Raw genomic sequence first — 27,916 nt, 5'->3', positions numbered from 1 at the left:
AGGTAGGAAGATGAGTCCAAAAATTACAACAGAGCTGCTGAAGCAACTGCGTCAGGTGATGAAGAGTCCCAAGTATGTCCAGGAGCCAGTCCAAGCCTACATAGTGCCCTCTGGAGATGCCCACCAGGTATGCATGGATGAATTATGGAAATGATTGGACTTTCCTTTCCTGCAAAAAATACAAGCCTGGGATAACTAAAATCATCCTCTGTTCACTCACTTTAATGGTTCTAGCATAAAAGCCTGGGTAACCTGAGAAACATCATGTTGGAAAAGGTTTCTGGAGTCTACTCGGGAGGCTGAGGTTTTTATATTCTTGCTACAAATCATCGTGGATGTTCCACCAGCAATTTCTCATCAGATTATCTCCAGGGAGCTCACACTGCAAAAAACAGAGCTTGCTGTCTCTATCCTGGCTGTGGGGAAGAATGGATTTACTGAGAGAGGAAAATGCATTATCTGGGCGTTAGTTTCTCCATTAGCACCTCCTGATCAACACATACTCTTAAGCAGGGTGGTAAAGGATTAGCTGCAGAGCTTTCCGTTTGCTGGATCCAGTTCTTGCTGGAATTTGCTGCCTTATGCTGAAGCTCTTGAGATCTGATACAGAGGAGCCTTTGGAGAGGCAGGGAAGGAACAGGCCACGCCGTCACTTCCCTTTCCATGCTGCTCTCCATCAGCTTGTTCTATGCACTAGACAGGAGAGAAGTCTGAGCCCAGGGTGGCAACCTGTGGTGGTAACTGTGTTGTGTGCTGCTTCCACGTTAAGATTTTTGTAGTTTGTGACATTCATTTTAAATTCCTGAACTGCTTTTTATCTTCCCTACCTGCTCACATGCTAGTTTCACTCTTCTGTCTGCTCTGTTAGGAGACCTAATAACTGCCAAGGGTTTTTCCCTCCTCAGCCATTTTCAGGAAACAAAAGACCTGAAGTTTTCCTGGCTCATACCCAAAGCTCTCTTTTACCTCAGGGTGCACAAGAGCAAAATGCAACTGAATCCGAACCTTTGCACTTCACTTGGCACTGAGGTAGGCTGGGTCCAGACTTGCCTGTGCCCTGGGACCGTATATGCAGCATCATGTTTCCTCTTAGGGAGATCCAAACTTGGGCAGGTAGAGGGAAGGCGTTTTCTGCAGCTGCTATTGTCTGCTGCATTCCTGCCTCAAGCTGCCTCTGTCCATATATAACTTTGGTTTCATTTCACTAGACGTTAAATGCTGTCATGTGAGTTGAAGAATGTGACCCTCAGGACTTCTGGGTTTTTCTGTTGCTCTCTTTTCCTTGACAGAGTGCAGTTAGGCAGAGAACTCCATGTTGCTATTTCCTGCCAGGCAAGTTGGTCAGGTTTCTCTGCAGAGCAAATCTATCTGAATGGAAATGATTACTAAAAGCTGCTGATCCTCGTGCCTCATGACTAGCTAGTGCAGGGTTTTGTCTCTGAGGTTTGGGAATTGGTGCAATTTTAGGCATTGGCAGAAACCTCTTGGTCCCAGAACAGACTTACTCATTCCAGGTAAATTGTGATGAGCTGAGATTTGCAGCCTCCCCACGTTCCAAGCAAGAGTTTGTTTCCTGTACATAAATAGTAACTTTGCAGCCCTGCAGTCAGATTTTGCTCTTAGGCGGCTCTCTTCATGATGCAGAAGACTATGGTTTAATGATACCCAACCTTTTGGTGGCTTGAGCCGTTTCTTCCCCACAGACCAAGCTACTCCTTGCTGTCCTTGCCTCTCTCAGCTGTTCCTGAGGCTGTCTTGGGATCCACATCAGAGAACTTACCCGCAAAGAGGGCTTTTCCTCCTGCAGTGTTGACACAGGGTTTAGACTGGGGGAACCTTTATTCCCTTCTAGGTTGCAGAGGACCCCTTGGATTGAACTGATGCTGATACACTCTGATGCTGCAACTTGCTGACTAATTTTTCTTAGTAGCACTGAGAATGTTTGAGCTCTGAGTTCTGTCATGCTTTTAATATTGGTTTTCCTGCCAAGGCTAGAAGGGTTAAGTTATAATACTGCCAGGAGGCTTGCCACAAGTTGTATCCTTTGCTTTCTATGCTTACTTGGGTAAGGAGCTGAAAGACTTGGAGAGCTTCTCAAACACAGCTGTCTGACTCTCGCTTACCAAGACTGCTAATACCTTGGATCTGTGGCTCTTGCAGCCAGCCTTGATTGTTGGCTACCTTGATTTTTGAAACTTGTTTAGAAGTCAGAAAAAACTGTCTGTTTCCTTGAGGGCCTGGATAGTCCAAAGGCTGGTGAGAAAGGAGGGCAGTCCTAGCCAAAAGTGGGCTGAAGTCCATGCGAAGAGCCTTGCTTCCTTTCTTGAGTGTTGGGTGGATGTTGTGGCTGGAGGTGTCAAAGGATCATGAAGGGTTGAAATGCCATTCTTTTGGGAATGGGGCACCCAAGTCCTTTGTGGTTTGGTTAGAAGTGCTTGTCTGAGCTTTTAGGATGTTGCAGTGGTAAATGCAGGATCGATTTTTATGTTGAGTCACCCAGTTTACATTGTGTCTGGAGTTTACCCATATGGGAATATTCAGAGATTGGAGGAGCTTTCTTCTTAATGAGAGGGAATGATGTTTGGATTAGAGCTTGGGTTTGGAGCCAGTCACAGCTTAACCGGAGCTGGCTTCCACCCCCAGGCCTTGACTCAGTGAAAACAAATTTGGTCAGATCTAGCTGATCTTCCACATCAAGGAAGCACCTGTCCAGCTCAGGGCCCCATGTTTGGGTTGGCAGAGATGCTGTCTTCTGCTCAGGGCTGACTCCTCTGACATACACTTGCTCTCAACTGAGGAATCGGTGGAGTTATAAAGCAAGAAGCGGCTTGTGCACAGGTTGCACTGACCTGTTCCAAATCTTACCAATGCAGTCAGGTTTTTGGCAGTGAATACTGACCTCCCTCCAAGTACACAGCGGTGTTTGTTCTTTAATGGCATCAGTGTAGCTCTAAGGGCAGTGAGTTGCACTTTTCATTGCTGATCTTGGTTGACATTAGGATAGAATAAGCTTTAACATGTTGGTGGCCTGCCTATGCAGGCTCTGGGAATAATCACCACTGATTTTTTTTGGGTTCTTCCTGATTTAGCTGAGGGTTTCTGTGATGCAACCCCTAGTTTTTTGTGCATGTCAAGGACTGACAGGTGTGGTGGAAAGCAGATGTAATATGCCTGAGGAGGTCAGGTTGAAGGCCATTGTAGCTGCAAGACAAGCTCCGGGGAAATACCTTGTTCTGACCGTGCTGTGACCTGTACTTTGTGTGGCGTACGCAGATGCTCCCCTTGTAATTTTAGCTGGTGCAAAATATGGGCTCATCTTTGCACAGTGGGGGTTGGTGCATGGAACAGAACAGGTGGGTGTGCAGGAATTCAGAATGACAGATGAATGAACCGTCTTCCCCTCCAGATCCCTCACAGATGCTTTTGAAGCCCATCTGCCTCATTGTAGTCTTAGAATGTTCCCTGGATTTGTCTGTGAATGGGACAGCGAGAGGTATTTCCCATTCGGTCAAGGTCTTTGTTAGTTTAGGTGAGCTTTTACTGGACCTAAACCTGTTAGACTTCTTTTTTTTTCCTTGTAAATGATTTTATTTTTAAAAATACTTTAATCCATTTCACTATTCTGTGCTGTTAATGCAGCTAGCTCAGTGTTAACCCTTCCCATGAATGTGAGATTGTCTGCACAAGCAAAACAGCCTGTAGTCTCTGTTGCATTGGTCAAGAGAAAGGAAAGAGAAATAATGGGTCTGATTTGAGATGTACTTAGTGATACCGTCCCAATGGAAAATTTCCAGCATCCCCTTCAGGTGTTGGACCTCACGAGGTGGTGTCCCAGGTTTGAGATGAGAAATGTAGGGGGGTTGGGTCCTAGCAGTCAACAGGCTGAGTAGTTGTTAGGAAATGTTGAAATGGGGAATTCTCCTCAGGTCTAGTGTTGCTCTGCCTTCATGTTCTGTCCAGATGCAGTGAGACAGGCACCTGGGAAAATGGGTGCTTGATTCTGTTCCCAGAATGACTTTGTCCTTTCTTACTTGCTGATGTCTCTGTCATTATTTTAAAAGGGGTTAGTGGTACTGTGGTGGGCTGAGGCGGATCCATCCTATCAGCTAGAGGTGTGCAGAGGGCAGTCGTCACTTCCCAAGGCAGGTATCCTGGTCGCTCTCCTTCCTACAGCTGCTGAGTGTGTTTCACAGCCCTATGGGGTCTGTGGGGCTGGACAGGAAAAGGCACAGGGAACTCCACTGACTCAGAGATGAGGGCACCCGTCACCTCAATACCTGACCCATTTCTACCAACTTTCATTAGTGGATGGATAAAATAGAAGATTTCTTGGGGGCATATCCCAGGGATCTTCCCTGGCAGTCAGAAGCAAAAGCTACTCAACCAGGCCCTCTTTTGGACCATGGGTGTCGCTGTTCCAAGGCTCAGTTTGAAAACATTAGTGGTGAATGGTTGGTAGCTGCTGCTCAGGGCAACTCCCAGGACAGGAGAGGGGTTTTGACCATGGAGTGATTTGGAGTAAAAATTAATAGTTGGTTCCAGGTCCTTGCAATATGTGCTTCTCACTTCTATGCTTTGAACCCTCTGCCTTCTTTAGAACAGTGAAAAGTAACATATTTGAAGAGAGTGTTTTCTAAAAATCAGGTGATTTTAAAAATAGCCCTGGCCAGAGACAAGGAAATGCAGTATCTATCACAATAGTAACTAAACCCACCTGAGAATCAGACTGTGATTTCTCAGCTCAGTCCCTAAAGTGCTTCTTTTGCCACAGCACAGCTAGGGGCAGAGAAACTTTGTGGGCAGAGGAACAGGCTTTGGTTTCAAACCATTTGTAAGGTATAAATCCAGGGGTTTTGCAGCTCAAACATCAGTGCTGTCAGCCTGGATTAAGCTGATTTGCTGAGTTGTGCTAGTTAATTATTGGGCCTGCACAGCACTTCTGACCTTCGAACTTGCCAGAATGGGATCCCATAAAAATGGTGTGTGTGCCATTTCAAGGTACGGTTGTTCTTTTAGTTTTGGCTGCTCCTGTGGATGTCGGGTATCTGTGGATTCTCAGGCTCTTTTGTGATGCTGCCAACAGGTGTATCCACAAACACAGGTTGTGATGGGTTTGGGATGAGGATGCACTACTTTGAGCAGTCTTTGATTCCTTGTCACCCACCAAACCATGGTCTGGTGGTTTCTGGTGTAGTCAGGTTTAAAGCAGGCAAGGAATAAGTGAGTGAGTCAACATCTAAATATGAAAGGTCCTAAAGGTTAAAGTTTTTACAGTTTTACCACCTTGATGATTTTCTTTCAATGTCCCTGTTGTGGAAAAGAAACTCGTAAAGGAATTCTTATAAATGCCAATGAGGGGACTTCACTGGAGATAGTGAACTTTTACAGATTTTATGTGCTGATTACTCTGGTCTCCAAGATCAAGGGGAGCTTCTGGTTTCTCTTCCTTTCACATTGCAGCTTCAAAGGCAGCATTTGTTTGTTGCCCGAAGGGGAGGCTGAGTGTGAAATAAACATCTGCAAACTCTGAAGCACTTCACTGTTTACAGACATCTGTGGGAGAAAAGTGCTGCAGCTTTTAAAAAAAACAATCTCAGTTGGACATAAATACAATATAATGACAAGATGATTAAATGTTCCGGTGGAGTATAGCCTGGGATTTTTTAACTAATTTCGTTCTCTCTGGGGTGTTCTTTAGGAAAAAAGCTTATCAAAGTATTTGTTATCAGCTGACTTTTTTTTCCCCTCTGCTGCTATAAATAATTGCTGCCTCTTTTGTTTTCTAGAGTGAGTACATTGCACCCTGTGACTGCAGACGGGCGTTCATCTCTGGATTTGATGGCTCTGCAGGTACCTTTCCAGAACTTGGGTTCTTGCTATTGTTCATAATTCCTCTGTGAAGAAATAGTCTCACTCATGGCATAGAGGCAGGATGGAAAAGGAAACCTATCTGCTTGTTTGGACTGTTTTCTTCCCATTTCAGCATCTGCAGAATTTTGTCTTGGCTACCCGCTGGAATTATGTAATACCAGTGCAATAACAAGTTTTCAGAAAATGTTTGACCCCTGAATGAACCTCTCGTAAAGTAAAATCCTGTTAACTCTTTAATGTGATGCTTGTAACCTGTGGTCATTTCTTTTGATGTGCAGCCAGTATGAACAGATTTTCATATTGCCCGTTTGGGCTGGGTGAATAGTAGGTGGAATTTCTGTTTAAAAAGAGCCAGGACCAGAAACACTGCATTTGGAAACTGAGTGCTGGGGAAAAGTTTGCTTATCTTGCCAAGACAGGATGTTTTCTTGCCTGTGGGATAGGTCTATGTTTCAAGAGACCTAGTTTTTACCCCAGCTGTACCCAAAGTTCTGCAACTTACTCTGCTGTATGATTGCTGGAAAGTCACTTCAGTCTGTTGAGGTCTTTTCCCCCTGCTAATTATAGGTTGGTTTAGTAAATACTGCTACCTATGTGTTTGGGAGATGCATTCATCAGTTCCTATGAACTGCTCTGGGACCTTATGTGGAAAGTGATAAATCCTGGGCTGTTGTTAATGGGTAACATGAATCCTACATTAGTCTCACGCCTTCTGCATGGCCTCTTCATAACCTTCCTCTCTATTTTGGGCCCTTGTTATATACTTTGAAGTTCTGTGTTCCCAGCCTAGCGCTCACCTAATCAGTGAGGTTTCGCACAGGGGCTTACCTTGGGTTTCTTGCTTCATCTTTTCAGGCTGAAGCAGATTAAAGTGGAGTTTGTGTTGGGGTAGTTTGGTAGAAGACAATGAATTCATACTTGGAAACTGCTAATCTGGGCTTCAGTTTCTGGTAACAGAGATTATGGTCAAGATGCAGAGACTCAAAAGTCTTCTGTTTGTGCTTTGTTTTCATTCGTTTGTTTGTTTGTTTTGTTGTTGGTTTTTTGTTTTTTGGGTTTTGTTTGTTTTGAATTGCTGAGGACAAGGCAGGTAGGGTACCTTGCTGAGATGTCACTGCCCCTCAGCTGTCTGCTTGCATCTCTCCATCTAGAGTCAGTGGAATGGGACTGACACTGAAAAGCAGAAGTTTATGTTCATATTTCCTGTTCAGCCATCTCTGCTAGAGCTGTAACATTTGGGAAAGGGGTGCAGCTGACAGCTGGGAGTGATACCCATGTCCGCTAGCCTAGTAACAGCTGTTTCTTGTGGATGACCAGAGCCCAGGCTTCCTCTCCATGAGAAGACAGGATGGAGTCTGGGGATGTACAGTGTGTTATTGTGACAACAACCGAGTGGAGATCACAGTCTCTGTCACAGCAGATTTGGAAAGCTCCATCTAGCCAGTTCTACTGGTGAGATATTCTTAAGTTGAATTCATATAAGGCAGTTGATTAAGCCGCATCCTTGTCCGTACTGTCTCTGATAGGATTTGCAAGGTTGTAGTCCAAGGGAAACAGTGAATGTCTCCACTGAAACTAGACTAACCTTTGAACAGTGAGCAGAGCTGCCTTTTGTGCAATTGGGGTGCATTTCAAACACTCCCCCTGCTGTCTGTGTCTCTGCATTGTGGCCACTCACCTCTAAATCGCCACATCTTTCTGCCTTCCTGCCTAGGTACTGCCATAGTAACTGAACAGCATGCAGCCATGTGGACAGATGGACGCTACTTCCTGCAAGCTGCACATCAAATGGATAACAACTGGACACTTATGAAAATGGGTATGCAGGAGGCTGGGATGCTGCCCCACGGATAAACAGGGAACAGAAACAGGCTATTTGGTCACTTTGCACATGTTACAGCTTGTGCTGTACGGGTACTCCATCATGGAGGGGTTTAGGGACATCTTGGATACACTGCTGCTCCTGCTTGAGTATCCTGTGAGGATACTCTTCTTGCCCATGGGTCTAGACATTCATTATTAGATATATCTGATGGGTTAGCTTGGACTTTTTTGGGTAGTGTGGATTGTGTACACTTCAGTATGACTCCTTCTTTGAACTTTTGTTTGTTTGTTTGTTTGTTTTTTTAAATCCATGGAGGTCTGAAAGATACACCGACTCAGGAGGATTGGCTAGTGAGTGTTCTCCCAGAAGGCTCAAAGGTGGGAGTGGACCCTTTCATTATCCCGGCTGGTTGGTTTTACTTTATTTTATAACTCTGTGTTTGGCAACTGGATTTTGCTTTTCTGCTTTTCTGGCTAAGCTGTTGTGTGATTGTATGTAGCTAACCATGTTTCAGCACAAATAGGGTGATGGGTTAAACTGTTACGCAAAACAGGTTGGATTTTGGTTTTAGGCATGTATCACGAGAGCTCCACAGCAGTGCATTGACTCCAAAACACAAAGGATGGGAACTACTCTCTGGGTTTGCAGTGACCTTACCTGAAAAGCAGGATCCTGATCCACTTCCTTTTGTCTATGCTGTGAGTTATACCAGGCACTTCAGTACAAAGTTGCTGAGTGCCTTGACCAGCATGTGAGCCAGAACACTCGGGCAAAACTCATGCTGCTTGCTACTTCTGCTCGATGGTGTTGGCATCTCTGCAGTTCTCCCTGTAGGAAGCACATTCCTGGAGAGGTACCATTTATATTAGATAAACGAGTCTTCATCTACTCGTGCTTCAGAACATGCGGCCCAATCCAAAGGTTGCTGGAGGCAAGGGGAGACACTTCTTTGAGTCAAGTGGGCTAAGGATCACTGTCCTGTCTGTGTGGAAGCCCATCTCATCTAGCTTAGCATGGTTTTACACTGGGGTAGAGGACACCCTTGTGGAGCACTTCTTCAGGTTAACCATAACGCTCCAGGGCTGAGAGGTACTGTAGCGCTGTGTTTGTGGAACTGTAACTGCAATAGGTCTTGCTTTGTTGTTTTAAGGGAATGGGAAGAAGGGAGAGGGTGGAAGGAAAGGAGGAGACTCAGATGCTTGAGTTTGCTACCTGTGAATTGTTGTTCAACCAGTGGGTTGGGCTGTTGTTCAACCAGTGTGTGTTCTTTAAAGCCATCACTCTTAACTCTTTTTCCCTTTGGCAGACCAATGGAAGAGAATGTCCAAAGCCTTGAGAAGTGCTGGACACGACCTTGTGCCTGTCAAAGAAAACCTGATTGATACAATCTGGACAGACTGCCCTCAGCGCCCCTGCAAGCCTCTCATCACACTTGACCTGAGTTACACAGGTGAGAAACTTAACTCTCAATAGACAGGGACTGTTTCTACTGCCCTATCCCCCTTTGCTTTCTTCTTACAAAGTAGTGAGAAAAACAGTACTGCAGTGCAGTGTAATCCACTGTGAATAGGTCAAGGTGATTGGACCTCATTTAATGATCCCTTTATCCTCAAAACTTCAATTAACCATTTGCTCGAGGCTAGATAAGTTCAAGACAAATCCATGGATGTCTGGAGGGCAGCTTGTTTGAGGTAGTTCATATTGATTATTAAAAAGGAGAGAGGAGCACAAGCCAAACACAGTGTGTTTTGGGTACCTCCAAAATCCAGTGCATTGGTTTGTGTTTACATCATCATCCCCAATAAAGTTGGCGACTGTAGCTTTTCATGTTGTGTTTTGCAGGGGTCAGCTGGAGAGACAAAATTGTAGCCCTCCGTTCAAAAATGGCTGAGAGGAAAGTCCCGTGGTTTGTGGTAACGGCCTTGGATGAAGTAGCATGTAAGCCTTTGCACCTCTCTTCTCAGTTCTTCCTACAAAATAAACGACCTTTCTTCCTTGGAAAGAAGAACCCTACCAGGATGGGAGGCACTCATGACAGCCAATGTGTTTGTTAGACATTGATTAACTTGTATCAAGTTCAGTGGCGGTAACAGGTCACAAACAGCGAGGCTGTATTTCTACACAGTGCCTTTTTACACCAGTACAGCTCCTGAGTACATTTTTGATCCAGGAAGTGCAGCAAGTCACCACCTTTGAAAAACAGCCCAGGCAAAGGGAAAAGAAGGTTGTATATAAAGCCTGAGGCAGTTTGAAGTGGGGAGGAAAAGATCTGTGAGATTTTCTGGCTGTAAAATATCCTGATGCTGCCTCACCCTATGGGTAGATGGAAACTCTTTTCAGCTATGGAGGCTGGGCTATAAACAAAGCAATGCAACATGTGGCTTTGTATACATAAGGCAAGGGTGGGGTACGCAGCATTCACAGTAATCTTCCTAATGGTCGTGACTTTTTCAGTCAGTCTCTACCTCTCCAGTGTTTGACAAATGCTTTGGTTAAACGTGTAAGTCAGGGCTTAACTTGTATTTCTAGATCATTTCAACCAGGTTCCCACTAGAGAGTCTCCTCCGTGTTTGAGGCCCCAGGATGACTAGGGCTCCACACCCTGGCTCCCAGCCCAGTGTGCAGGAAGGGAGAATGGCCAGAAACAGCAGTGGTTTGCCCAGTACTGTTACTACTAGTGCTGTCTTATCCTTTGTGCAGAAATCACCAGTGTGCAGACTGGTGCAGCGGGAACATAGTGCTGGCAGGGTGTGAGTGCTGGTAATGCCTGCGTCCTGTGTCTGATCTGAAAAGGCAGAAACGAAGGTGGCATGTTCCTAGCTCCAGCACTACCAGCACAGCGTCTCTGGTGCTGGGTGAAGCCAGCTTGCTGTGGTCTGTGGGCTCCCCTGGATCTGGGACACTGAGCAAAGAGCTTGTTTCCTGAAAGAAGTACTTCTGAGAGTGGTGAATGTGACTCCTCCCTGGGGAGGCCTGCATGAGCAGAGATTGTGTCTCACCTTTTCAGGCGCATCTCCAATTAAATTAATGATAAATTGGTGCCCTGAGGTGGTTTCAGATTAAATGACTCCAGCAAAGCCAAGCTTGGTTATGAATCAAGGGTTTTAAGATGGACCAGAAGCGGTCATGAGAGAAGCTTATCTGGGTCCCTGGTTGATTTCCTACCCTAAAGGGGGAAGGGGAAGGAGTTGTCCTTAATTTAATCTAAATCAGTTCACTGTATTAAACTCCAGACAAGTTTCAGGGGACAGAAAGAGAACCACAGAGGCTGTTACCTCCTTACTGCACTGAGAGTCAGCTGAGCAAGGAAGTTTGTAACCCATGCAGTAAAGGGTTCTTTGTGGCTCTTTCCTGCTTACAAGTGACCTACTCCTTCCCTGGAGAGAACCGAACTCTATTTTTACTTTTGTGGCAAAATTTGCACACTTCGATGAATACAGTGCAGGGCTGTGATTTAGGACATGTTCGTTCTTTTCCCAGCTGTCCTGCTGGCTGGCCTTATTGCCTTGAGTAACTCATTTCAGCTAATTGAATACCCTGGGGTTTTTATTTGACCCTAAAATCTGAAGTTTGGAGATGCTGAACATCAACTTCCTCTCTTGACTTTGCCTTGAGTTGTGTGGGCTGAAGTCTTTGTGAAAAAAATCTGACACTATGTAGTCTGAATCTGAGATGTTGGAGGCAACCAAATCAGAGGCCTTTTTGGAGTATTTTAGTCTTGCCTGTTGTGTCTCCTGTCAATTATCAGAAGAAGGATTGGAATGAAATGATAACTTGTAACTTTGAAGTCTTCTGGCTTGTTGAGAAGTGAGCTTCTATTGCATTGCACAGACCCTGAAGGGCCAACTTACTTTTCTTTTTACATGCCTCCTTGTCTTTTTTGTCTGTACCTGCTTTTTTCCAAGTCAGGCCTCCTTTAGAAGTTAAACCCCAATTTCCTTTCCCGATGGGAGTGTTTAAACTGCAGTTCTGGTGCCATCTCCTGGCAAAAACGTAGGATTAACAGAGAAGCAGCAGGACGTGGGGACAGCTGGGTGGGAGCTGTCTGACTCAAGATATTGCTTGACTGTGTTTTGCTGAGATTATTTTTGGCTTTCTCTAATGTTGCAAAAGATTGAAACAGGATGGTGATTCTTGGCATTCTTATTTTCCAGGGCTTTTCAACCTCCGAGGCTCTGATGTTGAGTACAATCCTGTGTTTTTTGCATACGCTGTCATAGGAATGAACACAATCAGGTGCTTGTATTCCCCTCTTCTGTCCCCCAGGATGCATTTTTCTGTGGGAGAGCTGTTCTAACAAAGCATTTGTCTTTTCAAAATGCCTACGCTTGGGCACTTTAATGTCCTTTCTGAGCACTTTTGTCTTCAACGTTAGTTAGTCTCCTCCCCAGATCTCAGAGCTAGAGAGGCAGCCAAGAGCTCTGCTGTGCTTCTCGGCACCCTGACTGACTTAGTGGGTGACCTTGGGCATGATGGCTGACCTCTCTGTCACCCTGAGATAATGCAGAGGGCCCTTGAAGCCCTGGGTGAAATGTGGGTAAGGGCCAACACTGGCCTGGACATTGGAAAACTTTAATGATATTGATGAGTCACTTAAAAACTGGAGGGACTGTGTAGAAAAGTTTCAGGGCTGGCTTATGACAGAAGGCTTCTTTCCTGTGACTGCCACATATCATGAGCCTCAGCAAGCACAAGTCTTCTAGAGGCGTCTCCAAGCTACTAGCTAGATGCATCTGAGGTAAAAGCTGGTTGGGTGAGTACAGGTTGTATGTGAAAGTTGAGCCGAACTTTCCACTTCAGTGAAAGCGAGAACAATGTGGTACTTATAACAGTAGCTTTTCCATTTCCAGATACTGCCTTTAATAGTTAGAGAATGGCCATTATTTGCCTCTTTTACTCTCTCCTGCTTGAAGTGCAGTGATAAGTAATGAATGTATCATACAAACAAAATTGCTGTCAGCTCCTTTACTCTCAGCAGGGTGGTACGTTTTAAGTTCAAAGCAGAATTTAAGCTATATGAAGGCCAGTGGTTAAAACAATATAGGACAAAGTATAGCACACAATTAACGAACTCCTTTCTCCCCAAAATGTCACCAGAATGGTTTGTCCTTCCCTTCTTTACTCCAACCACTGTCAGATGTGGTCCCATCTATCTGCTCTTCCAATTTGTTTCTCAGGCTCTTCATTGATGGTGACCGGATGATGGACCCAGCTGTGAGGGAGCACTTACAGCTCGACTCCACCCTGGAGCCTGAGTTTAAAATCCAAGTGATGCCCTACGAATCTATCCTGTCAGAGCTGCAGGCTGTTGGTGCAAGCCTTTCACCCAAGGATAAAGTGTGGCTCAGTGACAAAGCCAGCTATGCCCTGACTGAGGCCATTCCCAAGGTTAGTGGCCCTCGCAAGGGAAAATACTTTTCTCCTTTCTGCTCATCGTGTTCAGGAATGGTGTTAATGAGGGCAGCTGGCTTCAGCTCCCTCTCTGCAAAGCACGATGCAGGCTGCAGCTTGTGCGGAAGGGATCCAGCCGTGCTGAGGTATCGAGGGGTTGTTAATCCTGGGGTTGCTCTCGCTGGAGCTGCCCTTCCAGCATGCTAAGCTGATTTACCCGAAGAATTGTCAGCTTAAGATAAGACAAGTACAGTGGGAGAAGGGAGGGAGAGACGGAGCAGGGTGAACTCGGGTCATTCTGCCCATGGTGGGAGCATCAGCCTTATGTGGACCAGCAGTAAGAGCTGGAAGCTGGCAGAAACTTAAACAGGAAGGTTGAGCAGGACTTTCAGGAGAGGGCATTGGGTTTGATCCGAGTGTCTGAAGATGGTTCTTATTTATGTCAGTGGCTTGAGGATATCAGGCAATATGTGATGTCCTGTACTAAAGACAGGAAGGACAGAGTTGTTGCAGCAGGGAACCTTGTGAGTACACAGATAACCTGCAGGCACTGGTTGTCCATGCAGCGTGTGCATCTGCTGAGGGACAGTGGAGCATCAGAATAATTTCTGTACAGCTGTACTTGCTATGTCTTACCTTTGTACTTGAACTTGGCTGTGTGGGAGTTCTGCAGTCCACCCAATATTCCAATAGCTTAGATGGTCAGGGAAGGACACAGCAGCAACTATGGACAAATAAACTGGTTCATGCATCTTGTGTACGTCTCTTGTACGCTAGAAATCCTGTTCTCTACCATCCTGTTTACAGTATCTAGTACCTAACAGATACTGCGAGTATGTGTGGCTGGGAGTCAGGGACCAGTGGGTATTTTCCAGATGTTGTCTTGGAAGACCAGACCCACTGAACAGAATCTGTGTTTATGCTGGGTTACTAAACAGTCCAGGCTTCCCACCTGAGAATTGCAGGGTTCAAATGAAGGGGTCACTGAAGGAAGAACTAAATTGTAAGAAAATATTTGGCTCCAAGTCTGCATTCACCCACCACCAGGTTTTTGCCTCCACCAGACAGGCAGATAGATATCTCCTTCTGTTTCATGTGCTGCGTGATTGTGCTGCAGGTGTGCGTATGATACAGCCATACCCATGCCAACAGAGCTAACTCATGGAGTCTCAAGGCTTTTTCTATATATGAGAATTTTAAGAGTTGCTTTAGCTTTGTGTCTTCCAAAAGACAAAATCCCAAGAGCAGGGTCTGTGTATCCCCAGGCTGCCACAGTTTGATACCAGCAGAAATCTCTGCTTAAGATCTCCAGCTCTTATGGCTAAAGTAGCAGAGACCATGCATTATTTTTCTTGAGTGATGACATTCGGTTATATGCCTTAATAGCTTCATTGCACTTGGTGCATCAGGACAGGTGGTAAAACCCCACAGATCTGGAATGTTTTGTTGCTTTCAGCGTATCCCTTTAATGTGGGATGTGGCTTTCTGTGCCTTTGACTGACCTGAAGAAGATGTGCAGTTTGCCTTGTGTGTGGGTTTTTTAATTTTTTTTTTTTTTTGCTTTAAAAGCAACAAGACTTGTACATGAGCAAGATAGACAGTTTTTGCCTCTGCCCTGGGTTAAATCTGACACCATCAATCCATTTTTAGGTGCAAATGGCCTCTTGGTACAGAAGACCAACATTTTGCTCACTTTCTTTCATTTAGGATAGCAGAAAGCATAGAGTCTATGGAGCATTCAGGGTAAATTGTCATTGCTCTTTTGACTTCAGAGTAGAATACCCCTTGTTCTAGTTGGACTCAATGGACTAACCCTAGTTTGGGTAAGTTGCTGTAGGTGATTTATGCAGAGCACCCAGATGGAGAAGTACAGCAGGTCTGACCTAGATTAAGGAATGTAATGAGTTGTGGTGACATTATGTACCCCTTTTTGACTGATACTGAGTCATTACAGTGCTACATGCCCTCTGTACGCAATGGGAGAGTCCCTGCCTCAAGGAGCTCTGTGTAATAGGAAGCAGGAGAGGAATGACTGAAATGTCTTGATTAAAAACCACTTAGAGAGTCACTGAAAGAGCCAGAGTTTCCCACTTCCTCATACTGGATGTTTTTCTCCAGCTCTACACCATGTTACACCAGCTGAGCAACTGGCCTGGAGTGCTTTGAGGAACCCCAGTGATGAGAGTCCACCTACTGTCTGTCTGCATCAAAGCCAAATATTGACATTGGCCAAAATCCAGCCCATTATTAAAGGCAGATCTGCAAACCCTTTACAGATTTGCCTACAGCTGCACTTTTCACAGAAGATGAGTAGAACCTACCAGTATGTGTAAAAGGCAAGCCACTCTAAGAATCTGACCATTGAGTTTTTGTCCTGACTCTGATAAAAGGACTTTCCTGACTTTCTTGTGGCTTCTTCAGTATTTCAGTTTCTATGTAATGTTGTGTAATTGTCTTGCTATTTTTAAGAGTTTGGAAGCTGTAAGTCTGTAGGATTTGTGTGAAATTGGTCTTTGCTGAGGTTATACCAGGCCTTTCCCATTAGAGTGGTGTTTATTTGTATGCTGGTGCACTGAGAATAGGAAAACAGCATGTTGCTTGGACTGTGCTTGTGTAGGTGCTCATCCCATCTCCTGATACGTTATGAGTAGAGCAGAGAACTGTGGGGCAAAAGACTTTGGTTTTATTCCTTCTTCTGATGCCAGGTGTGATGAGGCTTGGGTAAGTCACCTCAGTTGGTGAATTTCTGAAGACATGCTCAGAACCAGCCCAGCACTTCAGCTAATGTCTGGGGAAGTGCACAGTGGTAAGGGATCAGTTACCAGTTCTTAATGCAGGGCCACCAGTCCAGACACAGGAAAACTTTGTCTCAAACCTCTGATGTAAGCTCCTTTCAGAAGTGGACAGTGTGCAAAGCTCCTCTTTGCAAAGCCCTTTCATGTTTCTTGGTACTTTGATGTATTTGTCAGAGCTGTTGATCATTAGAAGTTGCTCCTCAGTGCTGGAGGAGACAGAGGGCCCATTGGATTCAGCTCCAGTGCTCAGTACCTGGACTGGGTACCCTTTGCTCCCTGCTACTTGACGATGACAGTCAGTTAACAAGGCAAGGTGACTTTCTAGGTCTGTTTCCACAGCCTGAGTTCCACCTTAGTCCCTGGGATTGGTGTTTCTCATTGGCTGTCTCTGGACCTTTAGTGTACCTCACCAACAGGAAAATCATCTCTCAGACATTGATATATATGGATATTTAGGATATCCAAAACTTCACTCTGCTTTGTGACAAGCTATTTGCCCTTTAGGTCCTTGGATTTCCTTGTGGCTGTTCTTCTGTTTACTCCTCTTTACTCTCCAGTGCACTTGGCTGACTACTGGCAACCAGTATCTCACAGCGCTGAAGGTTGAGACTGCCAAAGTACAAATTGTGGCCAGGCTGAGTTATTAAACCTGTAGGATTATGTAGTCTGACTAATCCACAAGTAATCCCTGTCCTTCTGCTGCAGGCTTACCGATACCTCACCCCGTATACCCCCATCTGCATTGCAAAAGCTGTGAAGAATGCATCGGAAACAGAAGGCATGAGACGAGCACATGTAAGTGAAGCCTTGAGAGCCTCCTTGCACATAGCAAGAGGTTTGTGAAAGAAATTACATTTTCCTTTCAGTTCTAGTGTTTTGGATTGAAAAGCAAATAAGAATTTGGATGGTAGAAAAAAAATGGTTTTCTGTCAGACATCTACTGCTGTTGAAGCATTTTTTTTCCTTGTTCAGCATTCTCTTGGAGTGAAGAACAACATTTGTAATGGTGAGGAACCAACCTTGCTCTGTTGGAAGACCGTGCAGACTTGAGAAGTGTTATTTAGAGTATGGGGCCTCAAAGAGATGCTCTTTCCCCTTTGTGAGTTTTGTTGTCATTCTCAGTGGAATCTTCAAATTGTTATCGCTTGGATAAACACAGCCTAAAGAACATGGAGAAATTTTTCACACATGGTGCATAACACAGGCCAAGATGTTCAGAAGCAGCCAGTGTCCTCAGAGCACTCTGTTTTTGTGTCGTTATCATGACACTCGGGAAATGAGGCTGATTTCCCAGGAAGCTTCATATTTTCAAGCAAATAAGCTGCTTGTGAAACAGGTTCAAGGTGGGGCTGAAGTTTTGTCTTTTTTTATCTCCTGTTAGTTTTCAAGCAGCAGTTTTCATTACAGCAGAAATGTGCCAGTTAATGCGCAGCTGTCAATCTGGACTTGTCCCATATTTCCTACTAGCTTCTTGGGAACTGATACTTTATATTTCAGTGCTTTTCTTTCCCTGTTAGTTAGGGGGAAGCAAAAATGCTTGTACTGAGCAGAGACACTATGTCAGCTGCTACCTGAGGACAAAATTGTGCCTTGCTCCTATACACTTACCTCCTGCTTCTTGCCCCTGCGTGCCTCAAGCATGTAGAAAAAAAGGAAAAGAACTGGGGGTCATCAGGCAAGAGGGAAGCCAGAAGTTGTGTGACAGACTCTGTGGTGCCCATGTGCCCGAAGGGCATGTTCCTCTGTTGCATCTCCAGATGTGTTGTGTGGTTACCTTCTATGATCTCAATCAATTCAGTTCAACTCAATCATTCAATACAAGAATGTTGTTGTAGCAAAGGAGACTTGAAAGTCATGTGTGGGGTAGAGCCACTGTTTGCTGAGTACTTGGTAAATCTTCACAGTAAGATACTTCCCGGCAGCAAACCGTTATTAACGTTTATTTAATTGTCCAGATACATTTCCAGTGCTTGTTTTAATTACAGGATGCAGAACCTGGGAAGACCTCTTAGGTCATCTCTTAGTTTGTGTTTCTGAAACTTTCAGGTTGAATTCTTTTGCATCAAAAACTGTTTATATTGAGGCTTGGTAAATATCTTTTTTTCCTCAGTTCTCTTTTCTTGTGCCTCTTTTAACATAGATTAAAGATGCTGTTGCCCTGTGTGAGCTCTTTAACTGGCTGGAGAAAGAGGTAGTGTATTAATTTTTTTAAACTTGGAGATTTCATTGCTATGTAAAATTCTTCATTAGCATAAACTTTTTAATAGTCTTTATATAGCCTTTGCTAAAAGTGGGGAAACAGTTGGGGTTTTATCTGGTTTTTGGGGAGGATTTCAATCATGCTTACATCCAAGGCTGAATGAATTTTTTTGAAAGTATACTCCCATTTGTTTTACACGAACCAAAGCCAGAGCTGGTATGAAGTGACCTGAATAGGCTTAATACAGTGTTATTACTGTCTTTTACTGATTTTGTAGTGTAAAACATGAAATAATATCCGGTTTGGTGGCATACTTTGTAATTATTCTCATGATCATCACTGTTGTCTGGCAGAATGGACAGGTTTGGCATTTATGAGTGGAGGGGTGCAGTCATGCCCATGTGTAGTGAAAATGGTATAAAGAGAAATTACTTGAGTTTTCTCTGGGTTAGAAGTACACAGTGAAGGTGCAGAGTGCCAGGTGTTACACAGCAACTTACTAAGCTGTGCTGCTTCTGTGCTATTGCATGTCTAAGTCCATTGGCTTTAACTATGGAGACTGCTTGGTGACTTCCACAAGATGCCTTTTTGCATGTCTGAGTATGTCAAGTCTGCCTCGGGTATTATGAAACCTAGCTCCTGCCCCCCTTTGCCTGTTGTCCAGTTCTGGGGAAGCTGCATCACAAGTTTTAACTTACCAAATGCCCAAAGTAAAATTTAGTGTCCTTTGCTTTTTCTGCAACTGCTTCAATTTCTGATTTAACAGCATAAAAATTCTGCTAATACTATGGGCAGTTGGAGAGAACTGTTTAAGCTTAGTGTAACCTCTCTGTGAAGAGATGTTGTTTTGGGTGATGTTTTCTATGTACATATTTCTGTGAAGTTAGTACTGCACTAACTGCTCCCTAGTTAGGGTTCAGCAGTCCTGCTGTGACTGTCTCTGCTTCCTGCTTCTCACATGCCCTGCACAATATTGCTAAGTTTGTGTTTGTCATTACCGAGGAATGAGGACAGAAAACCTGGAAAGAGGCCACTTCAAGATTTGGTTTCACAATGCACAGATGAGGCCCAGTGTTTAAGCACGCAGCATTTTCTTTGCTTGTGTACTAATTCTGCCTACATCTTTGTCCACTAGGTTCCAAAGGGAACAGTAACAGAAATAATTGCTGCAGACAAAGCAGAGGAGTTTCGCAGGTAAAAAGTAAATCCCTTGTAAGGATATTTTCTGGGTGGCATTTTTATCCTTTGTTTTTATTTTATTCTTTAGAAATCCAGGTCACTTGCAGATATATTTTACCTGAGGACAAACCATTACTACAGGCTTTCTTTGAACACTTAGAAGAGTTGGGGAAGAATTGGGTCTCGTGGGAAGCATAAGCCCCAGCCCACTGGATCTTATCTGCTTTCCTTTTGAGCTAGCAATGAGGAGTGCCACAGGTTAGGATACTTAAATACAAGATAGTTGGTTTCTTACCACAGAGGAGTTCTAAGAGTTAGATTTCCTCCTCTTTTGATGGAGAATGAGGACCATTTGTATTGAGAGATACTCCCATGTGTACATCAGCAAGACCTCTAAAAATGTTTTTGAGTAAATAAGTAACAAGAAATTGTTCAGGACATCTCTTCCCTGGGTGTCAAAGTTTTCTGCTTGTAAGGAAATAGTGAAGATGGAAAGCAGGTTTCTAGATGGTTGGGAGAATAGGACTTGGATCTGTACAATTCTTCTACCCAGACTTGGTTGCTCAGATGGCTTTCAAGGCTACAGAGAAGGCTGAGGTGATGCGGAATTAAGAATGGGGCACTCCAGGTGCCCCAGGGACCTTGTATGCTCCTCATGCATGTGCTGTAGTGACCACAATCTTTTCTTTCAGCCAACAGAAAGACTTCGTTGAATTGAGTTTTGCTACCATATCAAGCACAGGTCCAAATGGAGCCATCATTCACTACAAGTAAGAGAAACACAGCTTCTCCTTTCATTCTTCAGCAAACATAGCTGGAATGAGCTGCGAGCTGCTTTGTGGTGTCACAACAGAGTACTTCAGGGAGATGTAGTCACTATCGATTGCCATCTTCCTTTATTCCACCAGAGCTTCCACACTTACTAAATAAAGATCTCTCCCTGCTGGCAGCATGCATGTATTATGATGTTGATCTGCTCAGGGGCCATAGAAAAGGGCTATTTTGGGGGTAGAAGTCTGGGAAGGACAAGTAGGAAGTGCAAACTGTTCTGGAATACGTCCAGGAACAGATGCTGAGGGCTTTGCTGGAAGAAACAAAGCTATTCTCTGTACTGTAGTGCTATTTACTGTGGACAAATATACTCCTTAGTATGATCCCTGGCTCAGCATGTATGGGATTTCCATCACTGCCACAAGAAATCAGAGCCGACACATCTAAGCTTTCACTTAATATGGTTTCTGAACTGCAGACGTGGGCTGGAGACCTTCAAACTGTGGAACAAAAAACTTTGTGTTTAATTGAACAGGCCAGTTCCTGAGACCAACAGAACGCTGTCTGTCAACGAGGTCTACCTCCTGGACTCAGGAGCACAGTACAAGTGAGTAGAATGAATGGTGCTGAGCTGCTGTTTTCTGCTCCCAGTGACCACCTGCAGAGTCAGCTCACAGTTGCTGTGACAGTCATGGCAATGTGTAGTTTTGAGTGCGGTGCCATTTCACAGAGAGCCTGTTTGTTGTATCCCCTCTGGAGGGAGTCTGTGGGATTCTGAGGATGCCCAAGTGCATTATCAGTCAGTGGGTGGACTGATCTGTGACAGGAACCAGGCTCAGGACAGCAGACTAGGGCTGCTGACGAGCCTTGTGTGGTCTAGGGGACGAGATCCAGAAGTGCAATTCCCATCTAAGTTCCTTTACGAGTGTGGTGGTAGCTGTGCTCTGGCTGGTGGTTTCTGTGTGTTGCAGGTCTCCTTACCTGGCATGTTGATGTTAGAGCTGCAGGGAACAAGGAGCAGGCCTGACTGCCCTTGTTTAGCCTTGGGCTGCCTACACAGCAGCCTGCACAGCTTAGTGAGGCACCTGCCCTTCTGGGATGTGGGGAGATTTGACTAATGTTGAGTTCAGAACAAGGTGGGGCAAAGGGGCAGGACAGCACTGCCCTGTGGTGTGCTCTGGCTTTCCAGAGACTCAGAGGCTGGGTTTCTCATCCCAGTGGCCACTTGGGTCTCAGATGTGTTTCTGGGAAGGCATCATGACTGTTGACTTTGCTCAGTGCTGTTTTGATGGTGCCATTCAGTGGCCTCAGTCTCTGCAGCTGTTTACTGTGGAGCTCTGACTCTATGGAAAATGAAAGAAGTGATGTTTTTAACCAGTGTAAATAGATTAGAAGTGGCTTGTTCAGAAGGATGCAGGACAGACCTGACTGCTTCTTTGAGATGAGCCTTGTCTTTAGAGCTATGCCTTTTTGTTATCTCAGTCAGGAAGAGCTTTGAAAAAGAACCGCACAGACATCCTTTGATAATATTTTTGCAAGGAGATCTTTTTTTCTCTCCTCTGATGGCCTAATTAACGATTTCCTTAGTGCCACAATGAAAAGCAACCCTTTGAATACAATGTAAGCTGAACATCAACGGCACTCACCCCAGAATTATGGCAGGGGTGCTCTGCTTGTCCCTGCTGAGAAGTTAAACCGTGAGTTCTTTGTGACCATGGCCTGTGTATGCTGGGGAAAAGCATAGCGTCAGGAGTGAGTGTTTCAAAGGGAACTCATTATTTCAAGAGCCTCTGTGTTTTTGACAGCAGGCTCAAAATGATATTTGTAGAAGGAACTTAGAGCCAGTTTCTGATGTCTCAGACTAACCCCTATCTAAATGCTGGATGACTTCTAGAAATCTTAACACAAGACATCCTGAGGATGAAAGGGACACTATACACCCTTACACTTCCCTTTCCTGAGCTGGTAGCTGTCATTTGTGCATAAGAATATATTTTTAAGATGCTAATGAATTATCTTCCATACAAATAGAATAAATTTGACCTTCTCTGTTCTGTTCTCAATGGGTAGGTACCAGTTGCTAAATGTCAAATTAGCATAATTTTCATGAGCAGTTTAGATTCTGATTTGCAAAGAGCTTTGGGGTGCTTATGGATGAAGGATAACATTTTGAATTGTAAAACATTATTGCTACATCTGGGACATGTGCGTTCAGGAGTTTTTGGGATTAGGAACTGTTCCATCAACAGTCTAATGTAGCACAGAGCAAATGACTCTACCCAATTATGAGTTTGGTTTGCTGCAGTGTTTCTGTGCATTCTCACTTTGATCTTTCTTTTCCCCCATCCCTTTGCTTTCTGCATCTTTCTTTGCCTCCGAAAGAGATGGTACAACAGATGTGACCAGGACGATGCATTTTGGCACACCATCAGCCTATGAAAAGGTAAATTGGTATCTTGGTGTGGCTTGTGATCTGACCCTTATTATTAGAGATACTTAAACAAGTTAGTAATGTGCCTTGTTGCTGTAGACAAACTGCTCTATCAAGTATCATTTTATTAATAATATGTGACAGCATTTTGATCGAGACTGAAAAGGAGGCTGTCAGACTTCCTAAATATAAACTAAATTATTTAGGGAATGATACTTTTCTATCTCAAAATGCACACCTCTCAAAGTTACATGTCTCCTCTAAGAAATAATAAAATCAGTGGGCTGAGGATAAACATTACCGGCTTGTCCAACATGGGATTTAGGGGGGCTTAATTTAATGCAAACCTCAGTGTCTCATGCAAAGCTGCAGTAGTGGTTTGTGTCTAGTGTACCATAATGAGTCTCAACTTATCTGAGAAGGCCTGTGTTGGAAATTCACAATGTAATTTTGTTTATTTTAAATTGCTTCTTTAATTAAAACTATTTTCATCATTATAGTTCACTCAATGATGAAAATATGCTGTAGGGTATGCTGAGGAAGTAAAACTACAGCCACAAAGAAAATCAGTCAGGTGAATCCTGCTGCTAAACCTGCAGTCTGAGTTTGTGACACACTCTCCATAATTAGTGGAGAAAGATCTTCAGTATAATTTAAGCTCTGCTCATGGTTTTCTTTCGCATTGCCAGCCATAGGAGACCATGAGCAAGTCTTTCTGCAATTTGCTACAAGATGCAGTCTTTCTGTTCCTGGGGAAGACAAGGTTTTGCCTCTCCCTGTTTACTTATGGCACACATTTCTTTGACAGGAGTGCTTCACTTATGTCCTGAAGGGACATATAGCTGTGAGTGCAGCCATCTTCCCAAATGGAACCAAAGGTGGGTTGCTGAGTTGGAGTGATTTGACCATTAAGTGGTCAGAAAGCAATGTTATGGTTGACAGGTCCAGATGCGTCAGGCAGATGTTGATGTAACTGTCTGTGTCTGTTTCCATCCCAACATTTTGGAGTCTGGATTACTGATGCCTTCTCTCTGGGCATCAACTAGTGCTGAAAATTCTGTGGGGGAAAGTCTGAAGGGTGTTCAAAGCGCTCTGGTTCGAGGGTCATAATGACTTCATCAGTCAATGGCACTCTAACACATGTGTAGCCTTTTTGTGCTTGGAGGTTGTCTTTATGCTTTACTCATGGCCCTGTCAAAGTGAAAGGTCAGTTTCCAGCTTCAAAAGGGCTGGCTAATTCTCTTCCAGTTAATGTGGAATCTCTTTTATCAGTGAGCAGCATGGGAAGATGACACACAAAGGAGCTGTTTTGCTTTTGTGCAGGAGAAGCTGTGACATCCATTCACCCCTGGTGAATTTGTTGCAAAGCTGTTTTCTCCCTGATCAGACACCTTACACAGAGATGCCTCTTTTTAGAGTTTTCTCCAGTTTGCATTCTTGGGTAGGTGAGAAGAAGCAGCTGTGTAGTGGTATGATAAACCCCAACTGAAATTGGAGGGTGTCTGAACTTGAACATATGGGTTTGGTGTTCACATACAGGCAACAGAAATCCTCTGCATTCTGGCTGAAACAACCTAAAATGACTGGTCATGCAGGCAAGAAGTCTGGCTGATTACTTCACCAAATACAATTAGCAGGTCTTTGACTTTGAGTTCACTTAGTACAGCTACCTTTAAGAAAGGTACTGAATTCTCTGTGAGACATTTAACCACTGAATTATTTCCTGAAAACCCCAATGGAGCAAGCATCCGTGCAATGTTTTTGTTACAGACCATCTTCTGAAGATCTGTGTAACAGGAGAGAGAGAGAGTGGCTGTTTAGTTGAGAAAGGGCTTGAATGTCAGACTTGCCAGATCTGCCTTGTAACTTCTAACAGGCCAATGACTTACTCTCTTTGGTTTGTGGGGAGCTTTTTTGAGGGGTGGTGGTGGTTTGTTTTTTTGTGTTCTGTTTTGTTTTTTTTGGTTGGGTGGGATTTTTTTGGCATGTTTTCCAGGTTTGAGCCTTCAGTGTGATTATCAGTATTTCTGAGGGAGCCTGACTTGATCAAATTCTCTGTCCGTGTCTGTCTCTTCCCTTGGCCTGCAGGTCACCTCCTAGATTCCTTTGCCCGCTCTGCCTTGTGGGACTGTGGTTTGGATTACCTACATGGGACAGGACATGGAGTTGGCTCTTTCCTAAATGTTCATGAAGGTCCTTGCGGCATTAGCTACAAAACCTTTGCAGATGAGCCCTTGGAGGCTGGCATGATTGTCTCAGATGGTATTTAGTGTTGGTGATTCTCTCTGGTTACTGGGGGAGGGACCAAGTGTTTTAAGATGCAGAGGGAATAAATCTGATTCTGGTATAAAGGAAAGGTGGAATCATAAGCTCTAATCCTGCTTCCTCAGTTAATTTTATTTGTCATTTAGGCTTTATAGATAAAGACCCTCTGATTTTAGCTCTTTCACCCTCCATAAAACGTCTTTGCAGTCAGGTCCTGCAGGCCTGCTTCCTGCTCTCTGCAATGCAGATTTCAGCAGAGCTGAGCTGCTGACCAGCCCAGCTTTGGCATGCTGCCTCCCATTCTGCCATGGAAGAACTGGCTACAGTACAAATTGGACACCAAGATTTTGGGAGCTAATCTTGTCTTTGCTGTGGGCTATTTCAGGCAGCTGTTAAATCTTTACATGCCTTATTCTTTCTTCTAGTAGTAAATTAACAGCCTGCTTAGAGTTTGCTGAGACTTACATTCCTTCAAACTGCAAAGTCCTCTCAGGGAGTCAGGGGAGCACTCTCTAAAATAAGTTTTTGGGGAAGGGGTTACCCACCTGCCTTTCATAAAGATATTAATATTTTCAGAGTTTCTGGTATTTGGAACACATGTACTCTATTCTGTCTTGACTTGCAAAGAGACTCTCTGAGCTCAAGGGCTGTCTGTCTTGTTTCTCGTCTCTTTGGGAACTTTTGCTCTCGCTTTGCTTGGGGCTTCTATGCGGATTAAGTAGAGTCAGAAATTTGTTTGCCTCTGTGGATGCCTGATGTCAAGATTGCTTAGTGACTTCAGTGGACTAAAGCCCTGGAGAGGAAGTTTGGCCATAGGGAATAAGTATTTGCACACAGTGCAGCTGTGTGGCTTAGTTAATTACTGTCTGTTTCTGCAGAGCCTGGGTATTATGAAGATGGGTCTTTTGGGATCCGAATAGAAAACGTTGTCCTTGTGATCCCTGCTGAAACCAAGGTGAGTGACCTGCTGAGATGCACCTTTCTCCCTGACTCACTGGTTTTAAAACTTAAAGTACTGGAACTTGAGGTGGGATCATACCGCAGAGAGCTGAATCCTACTCAAGAATCTTGGTCTCCAAAACCCTACTTTGGGGAAGACTGATTCCAAGTTTCCCTTGCTAATGGGGCCACAGAAGACAGTTTTGCTTCTGCAGAGTGCATGTGAGAGTTGTTTTAAACTATTTTCTGTCTGGATGTCAAAGACCAGAAGCATCTTTATTCAGCCCCTTGAAGTCATTGCTGTGGAGTTGGTTGATCTTCTCAAGACGGGATTTTCTCTGAAAGAGAGTCAGTCCTTAGTGGCAGTAGAAACAAAGTTGTAGACAGACTTTGACATTACAATTGCTGGTCTGGCTGGGTTATGCTTTTAGAAATGCCAAACTGAAAATGGCTGTATAGTCATCAAGCTGAGTCCTGTACAATAGTGACCTGGGACATAGCCTTTAAAAAGTGACCATTGAAAGAGAACTAGAGTTTATATTGATTCATTTCTTGAGTTATAATAAAAATGTTATTTTAAGTTGCTACCCTCTCATCTGAATGTTACATGGGTTGTTCTGTAGTGATGACATGAACTGAGGAGTGTGATCTGGATAGAGCTGTTTCTAAGAATTTACAAACCCATTTGCCTTTCTGCTGCAGTACAATTTCAAAAACAGGGGGAGCCTGACTTTTGAACCCTTAACCCTGGTTCCAATCCAGACGAAAATGATTGATGTTAATTTGCTGACACAAAAAGAGGTAAGTGAAGCAGTGGGTCTGCACTGTCTTTTTTGTGCTAGAACCAGTTTGTTCTGTTCTGCTTACAAGAACCACTGACCTCTCTTCCATTTCCTAGATCCAGAAAGCAATTCTGAGCAATCTGACATAATTTTAAACTTGGTTCAGCTTTGAGTATGAGAGTGGACTAGATGAGCTCTCCTGAGATCCTTCCAATCTAAATTATTTTGTGATGAAGGCAGTGAAGCTCCTCTGATGATGTTGTTTTGGTAGTTCCCTTGATATGATATTTGCCACTACCATCTCTTCTCTTTTGCTGCTCCTGGCTTAATTTTCTTCTGTGAGACTGTCATGCTGTCTCCCCAGAGACTTATACTAATGACTGTCCCGTGTTGTTGTCAGTATCTGCTTGTGACCAATCCCATTCAGCCACACCACATTCTGCAGTACATCTGGATTCTGAGCAGACATCAGTGATTCCTGCCCAGCAGCATTTATTTTCTGAATAGCTTCATACTCTAAACTTTCTGTTTAGGCCTCCCACTACCTTCACTGCGGTGTGCGTTGTCCTTGTTTTCTACCATACTCTTTATTTTGCCTCAACCCATCCTCCTTTTCTGAATGATAATCCTGTTTGCATTTCCTTTTTCTGAAGAGGACTGTGAAGAGTACCAAGATCTGTGAGATTACCTGTTCAGATCAATAGAGCAACTTGTGTTGCAGGACTGCATTGTTCAGTTAAAATTTGCAAAGCTATTTACTAGACTGCACCAAAGTAGCTGTACTGACTTGCTGGAGGTGATGATTTTCAGAGAATTTAAATACTTGTCAGCTGAACTGAGCTTTGGCTCATCTAAATTGCTTCAGTTCCTACAGTCCTCAAATTTACAAGTCACTTCCAGTGTTAGAGGTCTGTCTCTTTGGGACAGGATCCCATCCCAGTCTAACAGCTGACAAGGGCCTACAAATGTCTTTGGCTATACATAACTTGTAAGGGCACCAACTCTTCTGTGTTTATGCTAAATGCCATACTCCTCCATTTCTCTAGTGTAACTGGGTGAATGACTACCATCAGAAGTGCAGGGAAGTAATTGGAGCAGAACTGGAGAGGCAAGGCCGGCACGAAGCTCTTCAGTGGCTCATCCGGGAGACGGAGCCTCTCATCAGAGTTCAGTAGCACCACGGTCGTCTTTGGTGTGTGAACATCAGGACCACTCAGTGTCATGATAATCTGCGCCTTTTCGGCCCTTGACACCAGTGGGAGAACATTCTTCAATGAACCACTGGAAGTCAGCAGAGAGATTTAATGTAGTGTTTCTTTCCCCCCACCACGTGTGGGTAACGTGGGGGTAAGGAGGGTTACTGTCGGAACAATTTTTTTTTTCTGGGGGGGAGAGATTGAGAATATGAAGCAAATGAAATAAATAAGCATGTTGCCTTTGAAACAGGGTTCTTCCTGAAATAATGGT

At 44.2% G+C, this 27,916-nt stretch overlaps 1 protein-coding gene across 1 annotated transcript; it reads left to right on the top strand.

Moving 5' to 3' along the window:
- On the top strand, positions 1-27,916 carry XPNPEP1 (X-prolyl aminopeptidase (aminopeptidase P) 1, soluble). Its single transcript, XM_010193707.1, has 19 exons — positions 1-127; positions 5,787-5,850; positions 7,586-7,690; positions 8,012-8,104; positions 9,003-9,146; positions 9,539-9,634; positions 11,851-11,932; positions 12,874-13,084; positions 16,588-16,677; positions 18,023-18,073; positions 19,218-19,276; positions 19,954-20,031; positions 20,568-20,639; positions 22,415-22,475; positions 23,272-23,341; positions 24,552-24,725; positions 25,607-25,683; positions 26,370-26,468; positions 27,496-27,916. The coding sequence occupies exons 1-19, from the start codon at positions 11-13 to the stop codon at positions 27,622-27,624; spliced, it is 1,872 nt and encodes a 623-aa protein (XP_010192009.1). The 5' UTR covers positions 1-10; the 3' UTR covers positions 27,625-27,916.

The sequence above is a fragment of the Mesitornis unicolor genome, unplaced genomic scaffold, assembly GCF_000695765.1.
Source record: "Mesitornis unicolor isolate BGI_N332 unplaced genomic scaffold, ASM69576v1 scaffold48371, whole genome shotgun sequence".
In the NCBI taxonomy this organism is placed as follows: Eukaryota; Metazoa; Chordata; class Aves; order Mesitornithiformes; family Mesitornithidae; genus Mesitornis; species Mesitornis unicolor.
The sequence above is the reverse complement of the archived record's forward strand: the minus strand, read 5'-3'. Positions and strand labels throughout refer to the sequence as shown.

Bases quoted from the DNA above. Each gene is read 5' to 3' on its own strand.
- XPNPEP1 (XM_010193707.1), top strand. From the start codon at position 11: ATGAGTCCAAAAATTACAACAGAGCTGCTGAAGCAACTGCGTCAGGTG. The intron at 7,691-8,011 runs GTATGCAGGAGG...AAATCCATGGAG, and splicing joins CTGGACACTTATGAAAATGG to GTCTGAAAGATACACCGACT. The intron at 23,342-24,551 runs GTGGGTTGCTGA...CTTGGCCTGCAG, and splicing joins CTTCCCAAATGGAACCAAAG to GTCACCTCCTAGATTCCTTT.